At 27.5% G+C, this 23,963-nt stretch overlaps 2 protein-coding genes across 6 annotated transcripts in view; one reads left to right on the forward strand and one right to left on the reverse strand.

Moving 5' to 3' along the window:
* Nucleotides 1-23,963, forward strand: part of LOC129616642 (pseudouridine-5'-phosphate glycosidase-like) — a 329,630-nt gene that overhangs the window by 297,939 nt on the left and 7,728 nt on the right. The gene's annotated exons all lie outside the window — the stretch shown is intronic.
* Nucleotides 20,738-23,963, reverse strand: part of LOC129616640 (myb-like protein F) — a 58,172-nt gene continuing 54,946 nt past the window's right edge. For both annotated transcript variants that reach the window (XM_055532266.1, XM_055532265.1), the window contains one exon: nt 20,738-23,514. In XM_055532266.1, the coding sequence (XP_055388241.1) occupies nt 22,557-23,514 (958 nt within the window). In that variant the 3' untranslated portion in view covers nt 20,738-22,556. The remainder of the gene's footprint in view (nt 23,515-23,963) is intronic.

A 23,963-nucleotide genomic window follows, 5' to 3' on the forward strand; every position in this document is an offset into this window, starting at 1 on the left:
ATTAATTAAAAAATTTCACGTACCCTCAAAAGAAAATAATCTGAAAAAGTGAAATCGCCTGATCTTTTGCGAGCGTTTAAAATTTTCATAAAATCAAGTGGTTAATATCGAAACTTTTACAATAAAAAGACTTTTATTTAATTTTAATTATAAATTATATGATTAAAATTCAATAAGAACAAAAACATAAAAATGATTTCACGCGGCCTTTAAACTTTTAAGGTTTTCTAACGAAAAAACAATTCAAATATAAAATGACATCTAAATAAGCGTCGCATAAGGTGACGTTCAATGACATCTCTTTGTTGTTTAATGCTTGGAAGTGTTCACATCGCAACAAGTGATTGACACAATCTCCAACAGTTAATTAAGCTTTGTTTGCGCATTAGTCTCTCAATTTAAAAATGACTAAACAAACTTTATGATTCGATGGGGACAACTAATGTGTTTATATCTAACAAGTCCCAATGCTCAGAGAGAAACTTGAAAGCACGACCTTATTTTATATGGGTTTTTTTAAATCGAAGTGGCTATTTTTTGAGAAGAAATATTAAAATAAATTTACACTTATTATAAAGCAGGTAAAATTCTAAAAACATATTTGAAAAATCAAGCAAATATATTAATATTTTCATTCAGAATTAATTTAAAATTCTTAAAATAGCGGAAAAACAACAAGCGCAACCTTCGCCTTCAACGTTTTATATGTTACTGAAAGCATTTCATTATTTTTAAGTGAACAGCTTTTTTTTCTCATAGGGTAAGTTAACTCAAGATATGGGAAGTAACTTTGGTGTCAAGTTGAAAATACAATTAATGAAAGATAATTATTGAATATTGATATAAATACATAGTAAAGAAAAAATTTTAAGAGGGAATTAGAAAATAATATCTAAAATACAATAAAATATTATTTGTTAAATACAAATTTTATATAAACTTCAAAATTTTACCTCTATTTTTATTTGAAAAAATATTAAAAACTTACTATCATTTATATCAATTACCTAAGAAAAAAAATATTTAAAATGTTTGGAAAAAACAATTATATATTTTTATGATCGGATTTGAATATTTTTTTATTTTTGAAATAAATGTGTATTTTACCAAATGACTCAAAAATTCCGACTGTAAAATAACAGGTATTTTAAAATTTTTGTTGTTTATGTAATATTCTTTCCGTTTAGAATTAAGATAGGTCATACATCCACATGCAGGGACATTTTATAAATAGATTGCTCTTGTTTACCTGCTAATAAAATATGAAAAAAGAGCACAGCAAAATTTTTGAAGCACCCGATATAACATGTTTGAAATAGTTTTAAAATAATTATTTAAAAAAAAAATTATTGGAAGTAGGTACATAGATATTTATTTTTAATAACTTAAAAACTAACTGAAATTATTTGAAACAATTTTGTAAGTAACGTATAAATAACCGAAATGAGATAATTCAAATTGTTGAAATGTGTCAACCTATATTACTTTTAATAACATTTTTGTTAGCCGACACTACTCAACTTACCTTATTGGGAAATACAAAATGTGCATAAAAATCGTACATCCTTCCTCATTAATATTTGAAACCATACTGAAATATGAATTTGAAATTTTTTTTTATTTTTTCTTTTTTTATTAATCTTTCTTTCTTGTGCTTGTTGTTTTTCCGCTTTTTTTATAATTTTAAAATAATTATCAATGAAAATATTAATATATTTTTTTGATTTTTCAAATATATTTTCTTAATTTTACCTGCTTTATAATAAGTGTGAATTTATTTAAAAATAGCCACTTCGATTTAAAAAAACCCATATAAAATAAAGTCGTGCTTTCAAGTTTCTCTCTGAGCATTGGGACTTGTTAGATATAAAGACATTAAAAATGTCAAAAACAAAAAAAGCTAAAAATTAAAAAAAGGAGAAAGCATTTGTGATTCCTTCCAATAAAAAAAATCAGGAAGATGGATATCGACTTTTTCAAATGTTTGCGTTGGGCTTTATTGATCGTGATTGCATATGCAAGATGCAATGGAAACCATTCATTTTTTGTACAAAATATATGTAGAATTACTAATCAACAAGCCGTTGACTGACTTAATACAAAAATATAATCATATACCATCAATGAGTATTTATTTAAAAATGAGCATTGGAAAAAATTTCTATTTAAAAAAAAAAGAAAAACAAAAAAATCTTGTAACTCTTCACGTCTAGTGAGCATGCTCTGAACATGCATGAACAGAATGTGTCCATATTAAAATGAAGTTGCTAAATTCTGCTAAATAAAAACTTTTCTAAAATTACGCTGTTAAACTTTGCAAGTGTTATTATCTGCACCAAAAAGAAGAGTGAAAAAACAGCACGATAATAGGTAAATATGTTATTTTTCAATAATGCACTGTTCATATAAAAAATTATAAGTTTGCGTGATTTTCATCTGTAAATGAAGTGAACGCAATTTATTTTCATAAAATTTTTCTTATAGGGTTTTGCCTCTATGGTCCTAGAAAAACAGGAGTTCCGGCCACCCTTGCCCTTAACCCCTTCCCAAAATGCTGCTCCATCGCTTTTTGTAAAATGGTACTTCATCCTGTAGGGGTAATTTTAATTTACTTTTGGTGGTATAAATATTGTATATAAATTAATTTTTGGAAGTGTGAGTTATAACTCAATAATATAATTCAAAAAGTAAACACTTTCTTAAGAAAATTGTAAAGAGTTAATAACATTTACATTGTTTTATAATAAGTATCCGTGACTTCAATAATACTTTATAAAAAGTTTAAGTACGGTAATAATATGGTTGTTCTTTCGTTTATAGCTTTCAATACCTCTACATTAAAAAATAAAATGCTAAACCTTTTGATACATTTTGGAATACCATTTTTACAATACTAATACATACTTTGACGCTTGTTTTAAAATTTCAATTTAATCTTCTGTGCAAATGTTTATTTTCAACAATCATTAAAAATACAGGATTTTTATGCTGCAGTTTAGGAAAAAAAAACTGATAACTGGCACTTAATTGCTGAAAATATATGCTAGTTTATTTAATTGGTTATTTCTGACAACATGTATGTATCTTCTGGCTCTACATTACGTACAGTGTTAAGAAAAGTGTACAATGTTAAGAGCTTTTACTAAAATTTTTGGAATGTAATACTTTGTAAAGTTTTCGTCGTAAGCGCATTACTGAAGTCACGGTATGTACGTACGCATTTAGTTACGTATTCTTTTCCCAATATGCTGTAAAATGTATTAGTAAGCAAAATAGAAGTGTACATTAAATTTCTTCACAATATATTTTTAGGATAAAATTTAATAAGATAAGAAAGTGTTATTCTATTGTATTAAACTTTTTACAAATAGGGTATTTTCAAAAAACTATTTAGAATGGAAACTACCTGATATTGATTTTTAAGGGTAAAGCTTTTTTAATTTCATTTTAAAAAAATAAAATTGTCAATAAAAAAAAAGTTCATCTGGCAAATAGCATTTTTCGCATGTATTATAAAATCCAAATACATATGTACGTGCATGGATTTTAGTAGCGAATTATTTCATGCGTATACAGTAATTGATCGCTCAAATTGCTTATTGCCAAAGGTAATATACGATTTTATGCAACATAACTCAAAGCAATAGTAAAAATATAGTAAAATATTTTTACTATTGTTATTTTTACAAATATAGTAAAATAAATTACTCAAAAAATATTAGATCTCAAAAAAATTATTTGTTTAATTATGTACGTTTTTGTTATTATTTTTAAGAACTTTTCTTATTTTAACCGTTTGAGTGGGGAGGAGCGCGAAACCGCTCCTGTTGTTATATGCCAAAACTGCGGAAAGCGCGATAGCGCTCCATTTGCTTTATGCCAAAATTGCAGTGATAGCGCTCCTATTTATTGTATCATTTTGGTTACATTAGCGGTATGTACAGTTTTTTCGTACAATATAACATTTTTTTTGTTTTTTTTTTATCGTACAACCATTATTTATACAGTCGCCGCTCTACAGCTCGAAAAGAGGGCTTCATGCGCTTTGTGCAGCAAACCATTCTTGCAAGGAAAATTTGTAAATTTCAATTTTCTTATTGTTTTCAAAGAAGTAAATCAAAGACAATGTAAATGTATAAACCCTATTTCTTATGTTTTTTATTTAAAAATACAATATTTATGATCTAATTATTTAACTACGTTTGTGAATTTTTTTTTATATATACCCAAGTACTACCGCATTTTTGGCATATATCCACAAAATTTGTGCCGCACTCAAACGGTTAAGAATTGTCTTATTATTTATTAGGAAAAAAAACATCTATATGCTATTGATTTTATACCAAAGCCCTTACTCTGAGTTTTCAAATCATATTTGTTAATGTACCTGTCTTACATAGCCGCGGTGTACTTAAAATTTCAAAAAGTAAAAAATCACTCGAAATTCACTTTAATCCCCTGAAACTCCGAAACTGTTGAGCTGTGAACATGGTCTCCATACAAAAGTTTTGTCTACTCAGAACGACCTTTATAAAGACGACCCTATAAAGTGTTAAATTTTATTACGAGACACCCTGTTAAGAGAAATCAACCAATTTCCTTGAAATTTGATATTTAAATTCAGGATGTTAAAAAAAATGAATCTATAAATTTTTCTGAAAGATCAAGGATCGGAAATCAATCTGGAGGCCGAATTTACATTTTTTACCATATATGGAACGAACCGATGGAATTTCTTGAAATTTGATATTTAAGTTCTGGTTGTTACCAAAATTAACTTGTGAACTTTTCAGGAGTTATACAATTTTCTGGGTACATTAACTAAAAGCCTGCTAACTTTCTTAAAATTGAAAGGAAGTGCTAAAATGCATTTCAATAATCTTCTGTAACACTTTCACTAAACTAGGAATTATACATTGCGGTCGGTTATGTACCGACCACATCAGATTATTTTCATTAGATATGATTTTTTTAATTAGGGTAAGCGAGGTAGAAGTAAAAATGCACCTTCTTTTAATTTTCCACGTTATCGAATCCAGCTTTCTTCTATTAAGATGACAACATTAATGGTTTTACTTTAAGAATACGTTTGTGCCTTATACAGTTTTAGACTGTTTAAGACGTAAACATATTCCTACTTAGTTTTACTTTTTCTATTTTTGTTTTTATATTTTAATTTATTATTAATATTTCTTAAAATCAAAAGGGCTATATAACAATTATTTGGCAATTGCAAAACTCGTCAAAATATCACTTTAAAAAACCTGGTAACCGCGTTTAACAGGAAATCCTTATTGTATTGCTTTCATAAATTTCAGTTGAATCTCATTTTATATTTAATACTTTAAGCTCCGCTGCTTCATTCAAACAGTCCTTAGCTGCTTAATTCGTATTTCCTACTAGACCCAAAAACTTGGATGATTTATTTTCTTAAGTGCGATGTCCAACTCTTTTCTTGTGAGTCAATTATTTTTTATGTCATGTTTGTATATTGTACTCCTGCTTTGCCGTTCCATATTTTAATTTTATCCTTGACCTGTATGATGCGTTGAAGTTACTTATGCGTTCCTATGGGGTTGATGATGAGTTTGAATATATATAACTTTTTTGCGATAATTAACGTTTTTTAAAAAACTTCAATTTTTACCCAAATTTTTGTGTTTGATGAGCCATTATATAGCTTATCAAATGTGAAAAAATGTTGTAAATGATACCATATTACAGTTTGAACAGCTTCAGATGTGTTTATGGATGTTTGAAATATTTTCAATCTGCGCTTCTTTAACCCCCTGAAATTAATTCCAGACGGCGAGTTTCTCCCGTCTTACTTGACTTTTTTTCGGAAAAACTCCAGGAAATCATCTTCGAGAGCTTTAACATCAGATCTAGGTCATCCTGTATAAATAAGCTATATAATATAATATACTCTATACTTCACAAAAAAATTATCCAAAAAAACCTAAGCTGCAATGGCCAAATCTTATTTGGAAATGAATTTTTGTTTTGGAAATTTTGGAAGTCCAACTTTTGAAGCACGGAAATGCGCTTGAAGTAAAATAACTTTTTTATACTTCTAGAAGAAATTATTTATACTCTTAGACGAAATTAAACAGGATAATGATACAGGGTAATGTTCATCCTTTGATTTTTGTATTTGTTATTATTCCAAAAATGCAAGTAACGATCTTCAGGTATAGCTAAAGCGCTTTTTTTTAGGAGGGCGAAGATAAAATAATTAAAACAAAATTAATCAAAATTTATTAAAAGCCTATTTATACACTCTTTTCTATTTCTTATAATAATATTTTTGAAAATGAAACTAAAAAAAGTTTTTGTAACAACTGGTAAACCGTTAAAAGTAGAATTTCATAAGCTTAAAAATGAGTGTACAAAGTTGGATTTACCTGTCACGAGTTTCCCGAGTTATAAATAAAAATGTGAAAATTAGACGGTTTTCGCATTTTACTACTTTGAGGATCCATAACTCGAGAATAAGAGTCTAAAAAGAAAAATGTCACCAAGTGTTTTTTGTCCGTTTGAAATCATTCTATAATCATGTTCCGGTAATGCCATTGAGTTCCGGACATCCTGTATATAATGCAAGTAAAATATCGGTAAAAACAGAAGCAGACACTAGCGAAAGCAACTCTTTAAGTCATAATACTTTTTTCTGTAACAGAACTGAATATTTTTCTCCGTGACTTCTATCAATTAATATTCTACCTTTTTTCACTCTCACGTGGAGAGGCTGTGGCATGAAGTCATAAAAGAGTCATAATACAGTTCTTTAGCCATTGCGTTAACTCGGCGGGTTAAAAGCCTTCCTAGATTTATTTTAGAATTTCTGTTTTCCATAGTAGTTATTCTCATTGAAATTTCACCAATTTTTAGTAGCATGGCTTGCATTAATTTTCATTGTACTACTGTCATTCATGATGTTTTTTCATCAAATTAATTGTCAATTTCTCTCAATTTCTTGCCTCCTATTACATATATATAATCTTTTGCAATTTTGGAAGCTACTTGTGAGTATGTAACACCATTTTTTACTTTATTTGATGTAAAATTGCTAAGGTACTTTGATTTCTACCCAGAAACCGTTTATGTCACTTTCTTTACATTCTTCTTTTTGTTAATTGCTTAGCCACTAAACTGCTTCTGTAAATACCAAGGTGTAACTCAGTGCAGTTTGCAGACTTGGCCTGAAAATTATTTTCTTACTACATTTTGCCATCATATGATTACCAGCGCATAAACATATTTGATTCCCCTTTGATAAAATCTTTGTGTACGTTCGAAATTCTAGTTTTTCCTGCATTGAGGAACTTGTTACTTGTAAGAGGCTCAACTTTCTGTCATGTGTTGAAGATATTCTATTTTATATATTTTATTTATGTCTACAGTGTAATCGAAGGACAACATGAAAAGGAGCAACTTTTAAATAGTATTCACATCATTTTCTTTTATTTTTCTAATTTTATTTATGACATTTATACATTTGAGTACCATTTGGATAAGTTCATACTTATTATCCTATGGGTCACACGATTGATGTAGGTTTCCGACCATTACTTTAATAGGCCTCGTCAATTTATTTTCATAAGTATGCCATCCCAATTCGGGTTTATTCAGCTTTGGTTAATTGTCTATATTCATTTTTACTTTAAAAATTTATTTTTAGTTTATCTTTGTTCATTGTGCTTAACTTCACATCATGTTTTCCTCTTTAAGGATCATTATTAACTGCGTGTGATTAGTTATATTACCCACTGTTGCCGGTGGGGATTTCTGTTTTTTAGGGTCTGATGGTCTGATCTTTTAGGGTGTATTTTACTCGCGAGTGAGAAAAAACTGAGTAACTAATATATATTTGTGTAATGTAACTTTCAAGTGAAAAGAATTATTCCGTATTTCTTATCTCGTTTTTAGAAGTAGAAGTATAAAAAGGAGAAATTTTAGAATTCTACAAAATTTAATCACTTTGTTTTTGAAGGTGAAACGTTCAGTCGACAATTTGGGAATAATTCAAAATCTATTGATAAAATGAGTAAACTTTTTGAAAAAATAAAATGTCCATTAGAAAAGCGGAGAATTCTGAATCGAAAGTGAATAAAAGTGAGAAGAATAAAGTTGGATCAAACCAATGATTTGTATTGTAGCACAAACATTGTAGTTTTCCGTTCAACAAGTAAAAACACTGCTTTTAAATACAGTGTATGTATACCTACCACATTATTAAAATTATTTTCATTCATAAACGTAACTATTTCTAGGATCGATTTATGAAAATAAAGTCTTTGAAATAAAGCAAAAATTAATTTAAAGAGGAGTTAACATAATGCTCGATTTTAAGGGTTAAGTGCGTGAGTTAAGAAAAATAATTATATTTTTTAATGTTCTACAAAATTCTACAAAATTTATTCACTTTGTTTTTGAAGGTGAAACGTTCAGTTGACAATTTGAGAATAATTCAAAAATCCTATTGATAAAATAAGTAAACTTTTTTAAGAGGCGATAACTTGAGAGTGGGTGGAGATGGAAAAAAGCTTCTAAAGAAATGGGTTATTTACTAGTGCTTAAAAGCTACTAAAATTTCAGGCTTCCACAATCTGGTGTCCAGAAGAAAAACTACATCAAAAATTTGGAAAAAACGGATTTTAGATAACGGTAATTTTGAACGGAGATATAGTATTCCGCGAAAGGAGAAGCTAGCTACTGGCTTTTTGCGTTTGCAAAATTTGAAAAATGCTTATGGTTTCACTGCAATAAATAGTTTAAAAATGGCATTTTAGGTTTTTGGGGGGTATAATTTCTAGGGGGGGGGGGCTTCAAGGGTTTAGAAGTTTTGTAAACATATCCACGGACGGACCGACGGACAGAGTGAAACTAATAAGCACTTTTTTTAAAAAATTTTTGGAAAAGTGCTAAAGAGCGAGATACATGATTAGACTGTTAATATAGCATTAGCATTTTTCCTTGGTGAAAATACATATCTTTACTTTAGTGCTATTCATTTCTAGTACCGGTTCCATATCTGGTTAACTTTCGGCTTTTTTCACCTATTTTATCTTTTGACATCTATTCTATCTTTTTCGGCGTTATTTCAAACTATATTCTGCTGTCCCAATAATCTTAGATTTTCTGCATTGAGTGTGCAGATTTCTTTTTCAACTCCTTACAAAGGTTTTCCAAATTGCTTATAGGCGAATCGATCATCGTTCCTCTTTCTTAATGTAACAGGCTTTTTACATTACCTTCCGAAATTTTACTTTTGGTGTCTTCTTCAGACTTTTTTCCTTTATAACCTTCTATGGTTTGCTTTTAGCTTGACCCATAACATGTTGATATAATACAGCTTAAACTGGTTATTTTAAAAATTTAAATTTAAATGGAATGGCTGCACGGTTTGCCGAAATATTTTAACAGGTTCGAATAGCTGCCACTCAACTTCAAAAACTAATTTTTAATATTCAAAAAAGTAATAAAGTTATATTGACGAGACTTGGCAGTAACGTGTCCAATTATAGGTAATACATGACAATAAAGCTTAGCTGCTGGGCCAGATTATATTTTTTGGGTAAATACAACTGCAAAAACTAAAATTTTAAATATTCGGAATAATAATAAAGTTAAATTCATGAAGCTTGGCAGTCGTATGTTTAAGTATAAGTCAGATATATTCTTAAGACTTTTATGGTTGGTAAAAATTTCAAAAGCAGATTGTCAAGGAGCAGGGTATAACTCTGTCGGTTTAGGTTGACTAAAATATTTTTAATTGTTTTTTATTAAAAAAAGGATTTATTCCACACATAATAATTTTGTTTAAAAGGTGAAAAAGGTTTTACCATAGTTTTATTGGATTTTATTTGCTATATTTTATGTAAAAAATCCAAATAGTTTAAACGTTTTGTATCATTATATCAACAGTTGAAATGTGTGTAACTTTAGCAACAGTGCTTTGATAAGTGCTGTAAGTAGCCCCGTTTTTTTACCACGCTTTTTGCTTTCTAAGTAATTAAAACCCCTTTTTAGCAATTTGGATCTTGCTACATTGTACAAATTTTTTATTCTATAATATAGATCACGGATACAATGTAGTATTACATTAATATTGCATATTGTATATTAGACATAGTTGCAGTTGTAACAAATAATGCCAACCTAGATTCAAAAAGTGCACTGAGGAGTATAAATTTCATAAATTTTTTCATTCTCTATCTAGTGAGATTGTCAACATCCCTACTGTTTAATTTGTAATATTGAACTGTTTTCAAGTATATCTACTGTATATACATATAGGTTTAGTGAATCAAAAATTTAATTTCCAAAGTAATTTAAAAAAACTTTAAAACATAATTTCAAATAAAAGAAACGCTGATTGTCTGTCGGATGACGGTGATAGACATCTTCACGTGAGACAAGCCAAAATAGATTCAAGCAACAGATTTGGTGCAGTGGCACGAACTAAAAAATCTTAACGTTGAATGTTTTATGTTAAAACTATAAAACTAAAGCCTAAGAAATATTGCCAACAAAGTTTAAAAATCTGAGTAAAAGAAATTCGCACAAAAATCAAAGCAATATTTTATGGGATCGTAAAATGGGGGTATTACCGGCAAAAAGACAAATGCTTTGCCATGTGCTTTAACTGTTAAACTAGCTCATGGTGCTAATTCTTGCCGTCTAAGTACTGCCTACGGTATAATTATGCTTTAACTGTTAAACTAGCTCATGGTGCTAATTCGCACAAAAATCAAAGCAATATTTTACAGGATCGTAAAATTGGGGTATTACCGGCGAAAAGACAAATGCTTTGCTATGTGCTTTAACTGTTAAACTAGCTCATGGAGCTAATTCTTGCCGTCTAAGTACTGCCTGCGGTATAATTATGTGCTTCTTCCGAATATCCAGAAATGAGCAAACCGACTAATGAACAAAAACTAAAATGTGCTAATTGCAAAGGCCAATACAAAAGTAATTATCTTCAATATAAGAGAAAGATAAATATAAGAATATAATTTCGTCTATTTGAGAGAGGAATAATAAAAAACAAAATAAAAATCATTTTCACCAATCGAATTTCAACAATGATATTAGTACTACTGACATAAACCACCTTCGCAATCTTTCACCAACTTCGAAAAAAAAAATGATCAACAATCAATCTTCACCAATCAGATTATCAGAAATGTTCATTCAGTATCATATGCAGGTATGGCAAACACTAATTGTAACAAGTTCTCTAATTTCATAATTTATATAATGATAATAATATTAATTTTCGCAATAACATAAACTTTGTTATTAATTATAATACTAATGTTACTAACAAATAACAATAGTAATCCCATTACTTACTCAGGATTATTGAGTCTTTCTCAAGGATTTTTAATTAAATTAAGAGACCGTCGATCTAAAAAAAGAAAAAAATTTTTTGTACGTATTAACTTATCTTGAAATATTTTTCAGCAATCTTAAATATTGTTCAAAACTTAAAAGAAAATTCTGGAATGCAAGAAGAATCGTTAACAAAATATTCTAATTTTTAAATTTCTTATAAAAATATAATGCTGATATTGTAACTATAACAGAAACTTGGTTAAAAGAAACTTTTTTCGTTGATTCTGTTATGATATGTGTTATTGCAATAGGAGTTCTGGAGGAGTGAAAGAAGTTGCCATAATGATCAAAAAATATATAAAGCATGAAATTTTACCGCAGACTTATACAAAAGTATTTAACATTTCTATTGCATACAGGTGCAATGTTTATTAATTTTATAGATGCATTATTTTCTGGTGGTAATATCAATAAAGAAATATTAAACGATTTCAAGAGGGTCTAGAAGCTTTTAGTAAATTAACTGGCAACTATATAATTGCGTGTACTAACCATTGCAGGCATGCAGCATTGAGTTGTGGAAAAACATGATATTTGGGGTAAAGTTTTAAATGAAAAATTATTTAATAGCAACTTTATCTTGTTATTTCCACCAACTCCAACTTCTATGCTTCGATTCGGGATAAAATCCATCGATATTGGATTTTATCCCGAATTGTGTACAGTCTCACATACTATCAATCAGCTGAATTCTGACAATTTGCTAGTAGCATTTGCCACTCATCAAACAGCAAAAAGCCAAATATATTTTTATTTAAAAAACAACCTGGAAAGAATTTGGTAGAATTTTTACTACAGCTTTATCTAGCATGAATTTTGCGACAGGGTCAATAACCAAAAAACAAATTGTAGATTCAGTTCCTAAGTTTCATAAGTGTTTGCGAAATACAATTGATAAGGTAGACCTCAGTAAACTCTGTCGTTATTTTTTGGTGAAACTAACTGAGTATACTAAAAATTTAATATCTTTTAGAAATGTAGACAAAAGTCGTTGGCAAAAAACAAGATGTAGCAGTCATAAAATGTTACATAAATTTTAGGACCGTATAGCTAAGATGGAAATTAAGGAATCAAGAAATTGGGCGTGGAATCACTATTTATCCTCGTTGGACACGGCTTCAGAATCTTTTATAATTAGTTTAAAATTCTGAAAAAGAGAAATATTAGAATGCCAGCAATTTCTAACAAGAATTCTGTTTAAACAACTGATTTTTCTGACTGATAATTACAGCGCTGTTTCAACAGTAAATACAGTTCAACAATCAATCGATGGGTTTTGCGCAACCATTACAGAATATTCTTTAATTTCTATAATTGGAATTATGGATATAGTTACGAAATTGATGTACCCAAGTAGAAGGATATTGGCCAGTTAGTCTCTTCAATACTATAGGTAAAATTTTTGAAAGGATTATATTAAGCAAATTCTTTAACACATTGTGATTCAATGAAATAATCTGCCTGTTGAGCAATTTGGGTTTAGAAAAAACTATTCAACTCCATCAGATTTTAGTTTTGAAAATGGTTTTCTAGAAATAAGGGATCTTCTCAGGTGGAAAATGAAAAGTAATAGATCAAAGATCAAAGCGATTTTTTACCAGAAAAACCTATCTGGGGATTCACCTTGACAAAAATTTGCTTTTTAGCACTTTTCCAAAAAAAATTCGAAAAAGTGGACATGTTTACAAAAGTTCTACAACCTTGACGATAGAAAAATAGGGACTGGCTTCCTCTATCGCGGATTACCATACTTCAATTTTACAAAAACAAAATGGACGTTAAAATTTACCGTTATCTAAAGTCGCTTTTTTGCAGTTTTCCAAAAAAATTTTTAAAAAAGGTTCACTCACTCTGTCCGTCCGTTCGTCCCTCCGTCCGCCCGTCAGTCGATCCGTCAGTCCGTCCGTCCATCCGTCCGTTCCTCCGTCCGTCTGTACGTGTGTCTGTTTGAAAAATTTATACAGTCTTAAAGATAGAAAGCTGAAATTTTATATATACATAGATCTTTACTGGAAATTTATTTTCGTGGCAGAAAATTTTTAACTATCTTCCTCCTCTATCCCTTCCTTCCTAAAAGTTATATCCCTCACAAACCCCAAAACGGCATTTTTTAACTCATTTTTTTGGAAGAAAATTTTTTCCCATCTCCACCCCCTCTTAGTTATCGGCTGTCGAATTTTGTAAAATTTGCATATTTGGCATATTATATTTGCGAAGTTGCAAGCTTTTTAAATTTCTATAAATGCAGAAAACTAGCGGTAAATTCTTTGCCATTAAAAATGGAATTATTGTTCTTAACTCACACGTTTAAACTTTTAAGTCGCAATTATCACCTCTTTAAAGTTATTTTTGCTTTATTTCAAAGACTGCATAAATCGATCATCCTAAATATATGCAATCCTTAATGAAATAGTTTCGTATATGAATAAAAGTAATTTCAATAGCGAAATAAGAAATACCTAGATTGTTTTTAGAAGCAGTATTTTTCCTTGTTGAAGGGAAAAGTGCTACAATACAAACCATTGGTTACACATATTGCTGGTGCTGTCAGTTATTAATAAGAAATATCTGTTGAATAAAAAATATAATATGTTAATATTTAAATGAATTTTTCAAGTCATTCTTATATATGGTTCTCCAGCATAGTGCTCAGCTGCAAAAACGAATTTTGTGTTGCAAAATAAACAGAATAAAATTTTTAAATTAATCTTCAAAGCTTTAAATACTCAAAATCGTATGTAGTTTTAAAATTTTTATAGTATAATAATGTACTATTTTATATATCCCCTGATATCCCTTAAATAAAAAAATAAATAAATAAAAAGAACAATATTTTTTCCTTTTTTCCTTTTCACGGCTTCTATACTGCGATATCGGCGGTACAAAATAAATTGGAATATGTACTCGTATATCTTTACAAATCAAACAAAAGGATGATTGCAATTATTTTTTGTAATTTAAAAAATCCTTTTGAAGGATATTAGCCAAAACAGGAAAAAAAAATTTTTTTTCTTAAAGTATATGAATCGATCTCCTTTGAATTTTAATTTTTAAAAATTTAAAATTTTTTACAAGAAAAGTTTTTTATTTATGAATGTCCTTTGCATTATGCTTGTCTTTTCATGTCAATAAAATAATTGCAATAACAAAAAACAACTTTATAGTTTAATGATAGGACAATCCTAATTTTTATAAAATTTATATTGGGGACTCTAATAGCTAATAATATATAGCGTTTATACAAATATTTCGAATCGGTTGACCAAAAACTAATTTAATAAAATGACACTTATATCACATTTGCCGTTTTTGCTGTCAACTCGTTTGAATATGTATATATATATATATATATATATATATATATATATATATATGTATAGGGTTATCTATTTCACCACAATATATATATACAGGGTGTCCGAGACTCAATGGTATTCCCGAAGCAGGGTGATAGAATACATGCAGACGAACAAAAACACCTAGTGACATTTTTCTTTCTGGGCCCTTGTTCTCGAGTTATGGGACCTAAGTTGGAACATGCAAAAACCGGCTTATTTTCACATTTTTATTTATTACGAAATGTGACAGGTAAATATAATCTTGTAGACTCGTTTTATAGCTAATGACATCCTCATTCTAATGGTATGCCGTTGCAAAATAGTCTATCACATTTGCCTTCACATTTTTTAATTTTAATTAAAAATTAATGTTCTGTGGACATCAGCTGAATTTTGTTGCTGAAATTTTTCGATTAGAAATTTCTTTAATTCATTAATCTTTTATATAAGGATTTGATTGCGAGGCAAGTTTTGCGGACCCTTTCACAAGTCTTCATCATACTCGGCGGTTCCTTTAAATTCTTGCAAAATACTGATTATATCGTCATACGAAACATCGCTTCTGGACATTCTTAACTCGTTTTCCATATGTATTATTCTCGTTTCCCATAATGTATTCGTACGGTTGTATTACTCTTTAGTTGCTCTAACTACTGCACTAATGCCATTCCTTTTACTTCTAGTCTTTTATTCTCTGATTTAATTCCATTTCGACTACTTCTTGTTTTAGTTGTTTTTCTCTTTCATTAAAATTTTGTTTAAAGTGCAATTCTTCAAAGCTTATTTCATTAAATTCGGTCAAATTTAAATGCGATTAATTTTTTATGTTCTTTTCTTTGATGTTTTTGAATAGAATTTTGCTTTTTTTAAAATTACGGAAAATGAATTAACTTGTTTTAATCTATAGCAATTACTTATTGTTTTGAACAACAAAAATTCCATTTTATTATTTAATACTTAATTTTCAGGTTAAAAACATTAAATCAAATTTATAGGAAAATTTAAAATTTGGTACGAATATATAAATATTAACATTTAATAAACTTTTTATTAATGAAATTAAATTTTGTATATGTTTTGTTAAAGTTTTTAGAATTCGAATTTAAAAAAACAAAATTTTTTTTATAATGAATTTCTTTTTCTTTTTGTAATCTGTTATCTCTTAAAAATCTGTAAATACTTTTTTTGAGCTAAATTATATTTAAGTAAGTGTAATCGTTTCCTACAATTATCACGAAGTTATAGGATTATTTTCTAAAAACACATGTGTTCAAAAATAAAAGTTTCCAAAATATACTTCCTTTATTTCTTAAAAAGAACAAATGAATGTTATTTACTTACAAAATATAGTATACGACCCAAAATTAAAGTATTTATTTTAATTATAACCTTTAGTAAATCCTTTTTTTTATTTTTTCAAACTTAATATATTCAATAATACTTTAAAATTTATGTTATCACCACGTTTTATGGCTATAATTATTTTTCATATAATTTTAAAAAATGTTTGGAAAACTTATAATCAAACTTTTAGATCAAAAGCAGATATACTAGCTTTTGATCTACAGATATACTCGGTTTTGATGTACAGCCTGTTGAAATCGAAATGGTACCGGATTTATTTTGCATATAAATAAATGCTTATAACTTCCGAACCATACGACATAGAGTAACCATCGAGACCAGAGAGATTGATTGCTCTCAATTTTCGGTCTAACAAACAATTTGACTTGAGCCATAGTTTTTGAGATGAACACATCAAAATCAGATTTTTGTTTTTTTTTGTTGATTTTTTTTTAAACTCGAAATTTCGCGAAAATTTGTATTATTATTTTTTGTTTTTTTGGATTTTAGGCAATGATGTCTAAATATTAGCCCATATAACATTTTCCTCTATCTCTTATAGTTTTGCCAGTAAAACGTTTTATATATGTATACATGTTTAAAAAAACATGCGAAAAATGCAAATTGTATATATTTCATACAAAATTTATTTTTATACATACAAAATAAAAAATTTTTTAGTGTATGTTACGTTTGTAACCTTGTACTGGAATGAATTATTATGAAAATTCTTAATATTTTTCCCTATACTTTATATACGAAATAATAAGAAATGCGCGCCTTTTAAATGCATTACAAAAAAATTGGATAGGCATATATTGCATACTCTTTCTCTCTCAAAAATGCCTATGTGTATAAAATGAATCTATGCGAAATAATTGATATCAGCTAAGGAAATTTTTTGTGTACAAAATAATATTGATGAGTGATTGCATTAATGTGATGTAAATGGAGAGTCGAACTACTTTTTAAATAGATATACTTTACTTTGCACTTTTTAGGAAATTTAAATTAAATTTTGGTTTTTGCTCACTAAGTAGGTGGTATATTGTCGTATACTTCCTCACTATTTAACTGAGCTTCACATACATACTTATTCATTCTGAAAAAATATACATACATGTTCTATTATTTATAAAATATCTCATATTAAATTTTTTTTTACTTACTACATTCAAAGGCATTGGTGCGTATCTACATATGTATATTTTTTGTAGACCAAATCTTCACTATAGAAAAGTGAAATATTAACAGAAAAAAATTCATATTTAAAATAGAAGTATTTATTGCACCCAAATTATTTAAAACATCTGGCGTTTAATAAATTTTACCATATAATTTTGTTTTATATTTTGAGTCAAAATGTTATAAACTACTTTTTAATAAAATATTTGAACTGAAAACTTTTTCACCCTACTTTCTTTACATTTCATTCTTCAACCCACTTTCTCTTCATTTTATAATTTCTAAGAAAACCGTAAATATTTATTTTAAATATCGTAATATGTATTTTAAATAAGAAAACTGTATGTTTCGTATTTTAAGTATCACAAATTAATTTTGCTTAGAAAAAAAGCTCCGTCGTAAAAATACTTAAAATTATCCGAAGTAATTTTAGTTTAGAACAAAACAAAAGAAAATATTTTCTTTCAAAATTAAAAACTCAATAAATTTACGAATTAGGAATCAAACTTTACACTTTTAAATAAATCTTCCTTTTCATTATTAAAATATATAATATTCACTTACATGTGAATGGTGTAAAATATCTACATATGTATTTGCTTTTTGAAGCGGGAATAACAAGTTTGAACTATACACCTTTTTTCCTTCAAGAAAATCAGAATCAATTTGACAAATTCAAGAAAATCAGAAATTTGACAATGCTTGAAACAAAGAAAGAGACTTGCCCTTTTGGCTGCACTATGTTTTTCTTCAAAATTCGGTTTTTAAGGGAAGGCAAGCAAGATGGAAAAGAGGCTTTTTGCTTCAGTATGTGTGATATAAAATGATCCAAATCGTCTCAAAACAAAGGTTTATTACAAAATTCATACCGCACAAATACAAATTTATGCTACTTAAATTACCAAAATTGTAAGCAAGCTACCTAAATTTGTAAACAAAATACAACGATTATTTTTATGCTTTAAACCACTATTTTCGATAAACGTCAATTGTAAATTTTTTAACCTGAAAATACAAAAATGTATGCCGAAAAATAGAAGCCTACTGAAGTTTTGAAAGTTTAAGTGAAGTATATTCAAATTTTAAGATACACGGTTTGCTTTATTCTTCGTTTTATTGAGCGTTTATGAAACATTTCGGATCAGTTGACATTGTAAAAATTTTTAAGTTTACAATTTGGGTCATAAAACTTTATAAAGTTTGCATTTTACTCGCAAATTGGATGTCGCAGTATTTCTAATTCGTTAATAGGCACACTAAATGCCGTTATAAACCAATATTAAAAGCATCACATTACTGGGTTAAACATTCACATTGAGCAATTTAAAAATGCAGGATGAAGTACCTTTCAATTTTAAAAGTATATTATATATGATGATAGTAGAATCAAAAACCCATATATTTGCATAATTTAAAAAAAAATTAAATTAATGATAAGGTCTAATTCCTCTTGTGAAAATACACATTTTGCTAAACCTTTCTTTTTAATTAAAAAAAGCCGATTGAAAAGTCGTAGTAGAATCAAAACCCTACATTTGAATGTAATTAAATGTATCGAAAACCTTTATTTGCAACACAAAAATTTTTTTGTAACAAAATCCCATGTTTCAAAATACATTATTTGTAAATTTAAAACTTGACATAATACTCGTATATTTTTATCATGAAACATGATGTTAATTGACAGATTTCAAAGATCGGTAAAACTTTTGAGAATATGCATTTAGATTTCGCAAGCCATTATATAGCTTTAGTAAACTAATAAAATAACTTGTGTATAACTTACAAATGTTTATACTATTTTTAGTTTTTAAACAGTTAAAATAATAAAGCAATTAGTAGTAATCAGAAAATTTAGGTATTATGTGCAAGGTCGGCAGGATTATTAATTAAAATTTTCAAAAGCCTCAGAATTTGTGATTGATCGATCGATTGTGATTAAACGTAAAATTTTTGATAATTAAGAAAACTTCGTTAGTTTTATGTTTATAGAAAAGTGAATGGGAATAATTGTATGAATTGTGCAACATTAGAATTAACTCATAATAATTATGAAATTGAAAACTAAATAAATCGTGAATCAATGCTTAATTTTAAAGGGCTTATCTGATAAAAAAAGATAAAGAAAGACAGCTAAGATAAACTCAGGAAAAAAACTTTAAATTTTATTTAGCAATTTAAATAACGCTGCTTTAGCAAGGAATTTGCAAATGATTCTTCTATATTATAAAGCTTAGATAATTTTGGAATCTTAGCATGAAACAAAACAAAAAATATGATTGGTATATGAATGCGTCTAATATTTTAAAGTCCTTGTACTAACCGTAGAAATAAAAGTTGAATTTAAATGGAATAGAAATGAACGTTGTTCTATTTACATTCTATTTACGTTCACTTAGTTTCTTAGATGTGCGGTAAGAAATGTTAAATCGACCCCTGGTTCAGTTTTCGAAGTATTTTGATTTGTTTATGAAAAATATCTAAACTTTTTATAAAAGTACTAAAATACGAAATGTTAGTTTCTACAGTGCTACATATGTTAGTTTCAAATTTTATTAAACATTTTCTTTGAAGCTCTTAATCAGCTTTCTATTAAATTTTCTAAAATTACTCATTACTCAATGAACCTGTAGGCAAAGTACTGTTGACTTAAAGACATTTACAAAATTATAATATTTTTCATGCAACCTTGTAGTACTTCCAAAAATTGTATATTATGTTTTAAAATAAACTACATATTAAGCCCATTTTACAACAGAAAACTTACTCATTTATAATTCTGCTAAACTTAACCAAATAAGGTTATATCGGCATTTAAAATAAATTACTTGTACTTAACTTTCTTTCTTATAAAACAAGTTCAGGACAAATTTATAATCTTTTACAACATTAGAAAAAGTTACAATTATTACATTTTTTTATATACCATAACCAAAATTTATTTGGTTATGGTATATAAAAAAGTGTAAAACAATAATATATGTTTAAATTAAACATATGTATATTATTGTTTAATTTAAATAAAATTGAACAAAATTGACATTAAAATTTCTGGCTTTTGTTTCTAATCAAAATTAGTGCAACAAAAACCATTATTTGCAACTTACTTGCAACAAAACCCAACACTTGCACATAATTGCAACAAAACCCCACATTTGCTTTCTTAAATTACGTTTTTTGTTCAAAATGTCTTGTTTATCTTTAATATTTCTTTATAGAAAGGCTTAAGCTCATTTTTTTAACGAGTATAAAAATATAATTTGAAATATTAGTGCTGAATTACCCACAAAACGTTTTTCCAATTTTACTCAAAACTTATTAATCTGCGAATGTATGGATTTTGATTCTACTATCTTCATGTTTTGAATTTTGCTTATACATACATATATAATGTAGCTACAACAAAACAATACATCCTTGAATAATTACAATTAGTTTATTATTTTGTAATAATGATAGATAACGAACAATGGCGAATTACATAAATTGTATTTTATTATATGTACATGTTCAAACATAACAAGAATAAATTTATTTTAGTTACATTTAAATTATATATTTCTATTTATAAATACAAATACTCCACATATGCCTAAATATGTATATTTATATTTAATACTAAGTCTGAATTAATAATTTTATGATGTCTAAATCAACGAAGCTCGCAAGAATTTATAAAATTGTTTATGTTATATAAATAAATATATTATTTTGATTAAATATGTGAAAGCCAGACTACCCACACTACCCCCGTTATTTCAAAATTTTATAATGTATTTTTTTCAACTTTTGTTTTTATTTTTCACTATAATTTTTATAGCTACTTCCTGTTTTTTATATATTTTATTACATTTGATTTTTTACTTTTTTTTAAAATTCGTTTATTTTAATCAAATTTTTGTGTACTTTAATAACTATTATACAAATTATTTATCAAAAGCCGTTTTCCCCACTTAGCACCTAAGTTCCTAATAGTTATTTGATTTGTATGACATAATATTCTATGTAAATTTACACTTCATTTATTATTTTCTGAAGTTTGATTTAAAGAACACGTGAATACTATTTTTGAATCCTATTTTGTTAATACTTGGGTCAAGTCTAGATGTTTGGATTTGTGTAAAAGGTTACTTATGATAAATGTAGATAAAAGTAAGGTATCTTTTCCGAATTTGCAATCTTAATTTTATAGCGTATTTCATATGGTTTTGTCTATCTAAAACGCAAAAAAATAAAATAAAAAGTGTTGTTTTAGATAAATTAAATTTAACAATTCAATTATTCTCTGACTAAATATTAAGCCAATTTAAAACTCTTTTAAAATATTCATGTCATTGGCAGATCTACTTTACGCTACAAAATTATTTCATCATTGTGGATTAGACTTTTATATAATAAAGAAATAATATAAATCTAGGATTTTCTATTATTACTACTACAATTTAACAAAAAAGTTATGAGTGTAATATTACTTAAGATGTTAAGCGCTTTCTGATGCAAGAAAAAAAAATTTAATTTTTTCAGTAGTTTTAAAAAAAATCCTTGAAAAACATTATAGCTAACCAATAGCCCCGAAAAATATCTTAAAGTTTTAATACGATATAATAATTGATAATAACATTTTCAAATGTTTACATTTTGAAACATCTTCACTAAATGTTTACTAGTTAATGTTTTAGCAGAACAAAAATAACGCAATAAAAAGTTTCAAACGTGTTTTACTCGAAATAGGGAATGACATTTGCAATCATGTTCTGATAGAAAACAATAGAAACCAAAATTTAAGAATGTTTTTACATGTTCCTAATACATATTAATATTTCTATAATTTTTTTACTTCTAATATTTTAAGTATTTTTACTAATTATTATCTTTAAAGTACATGTGTATTTGTTTTACAAGTTTTCATTTTTATTGATTAATTTGAGCTGTTTAAAGCATTTATTCATTGATCGCTTAAAAAACAATTTTATAGTCGATTACCTTTTCTAATTATATTTTTAAATTAATGTAAACTTAATTACTATTTAAAAGCTAATTTCGAAATTAGCTTAAAATAATGCTTGTTGGCAACACGAATTGATAAACCTTTAATACAATAATAACTATAATTTTTTCGAATGTTATATATAGTTACTTCTATTATTGTAACAAATTTGACTTTGTAAGATTTATGTCTATCCAATGGCTCCATATAAAAGCATTATTTTTAATAATTCCAGATTTGATTTGATTATTCCTATTCCTTACGCTAGACTTGTTATTTCTACAATTTCGCTTTAAGCATAATCAAATGTCTTGGCCAGAACTAGAGTTATGATCATAATTATTATTATTACAACAACAGCAACAATTTTCATTATTTCTATGCAATTGCTGTTTTTTATCATTGTAAAAATTATAATTAAATTTAGAGCTTTCGTGATTTATTCGTGCATACTTTATTTTAGCGTCAAGCTCATTATTAACACAACTTGGATATTCTGCTAAGTTCACACCAAAGTCAGGAATCTGTTTCTTTTGATTACCGCTTGGTTCTTGATTGAAGTTAAAATCGTCATCTTTGTGATGTACATTTTTATAGATGTTGGTTACTTTTGTTGCTTCCTCTGAAACCATGCTTTTGAATTTTATATCAAGTTGCTCATTGCTGTCATAATTATTCATGTCGGTAATATTATGAGTATTTAACAATTTATTGAACTGTTTTCTAAGACAATAGTTAGGTTGACAGATTTCCTTAATAACATCCAAATTAGGTGATTCTTCTGAAAATTCTTTGCTAGTATTTCCATATGAATCGGTGTCACATCCATACGTGAAATTCTTTGTGGTAAAAGCCTTTTTGGCTTTCATTGATTTTGCAGACATTCTCAATGAATCTTGTGTGATAACCATTTCATTACTGTGCTGATCATCAAAATTATTTTTCGTTGATAATAACGCATTTGTTTCTTCTTCCCAGTTCATTTCAGGTGGTTTATTAAACATGAAGTGTTGAACATTATTTGCTTGATTTTGATTACAATGAAACTGTTGTAACTGATAAAGTTCTTGAGTAGGTTCTATTGTATCTTGCAAGGTTTTTAGTGGTTGCATTTCAGAAAACTTTTTTTCGGTAATCTCACATCGCCCTTCGCAACAGAAATTGTTATCTTCCCAATTTTCATTAACCTGATTTGATGAAATTTTCTTGGATGCAGATGAAGATTTGCCTATTTTGCTGGAGCAATTGTTAAATCCACCTCTACGTTTTGACAAATTCAGTTGGTTTTTTTTCCACCGATCACCAAACAACTGCTCCAAATAATACCGTAGTCACATTTTTGTAATGGTTGGAGCGTTAGCATGCCTTTTTAATGTGTCAATAATTTATGTTCCATCAATGGAAGAATTATTTTATAGTTTTGATATATAAAATGAAAAAGAAGAAAAAAATGTATGTAAGCTTTAATTTTTGTTTAAATATTTTTCAAATAACTTAACGGTAGAAATATATGTATATTTAAACAAACAAAAATAAAACAAGCATGCATAGCTACTTCCAAATAATAAAAAATAAAAGTATAAGATGCAAATGTGTGAAATGCTTAGTTATTTTATAATTACAAAATTATTAAATACTTTTAATACAATACTAGTTCATTAAAAAATGGGCTACACATTCGAACAAATCAACACAAACAAACAGTTCGA

Source organism: Condylostylus longicornis, unplaced genomic scaffold (assembly GCF_029603195.1).
Source record: "Condylostylus longicornis isolate FDR11 unplaced genomic scaffold, ASM2960319v2 ptg000257l, whole genome shotgun sequence".
Taxonomy (NCBI): domain Eukaryota; kingdom Metazoa; phylum Arthropoda; class Insecta; order Diptera; family Dolichopodidae; genus Condylostylus; species Condylostylus longicornis.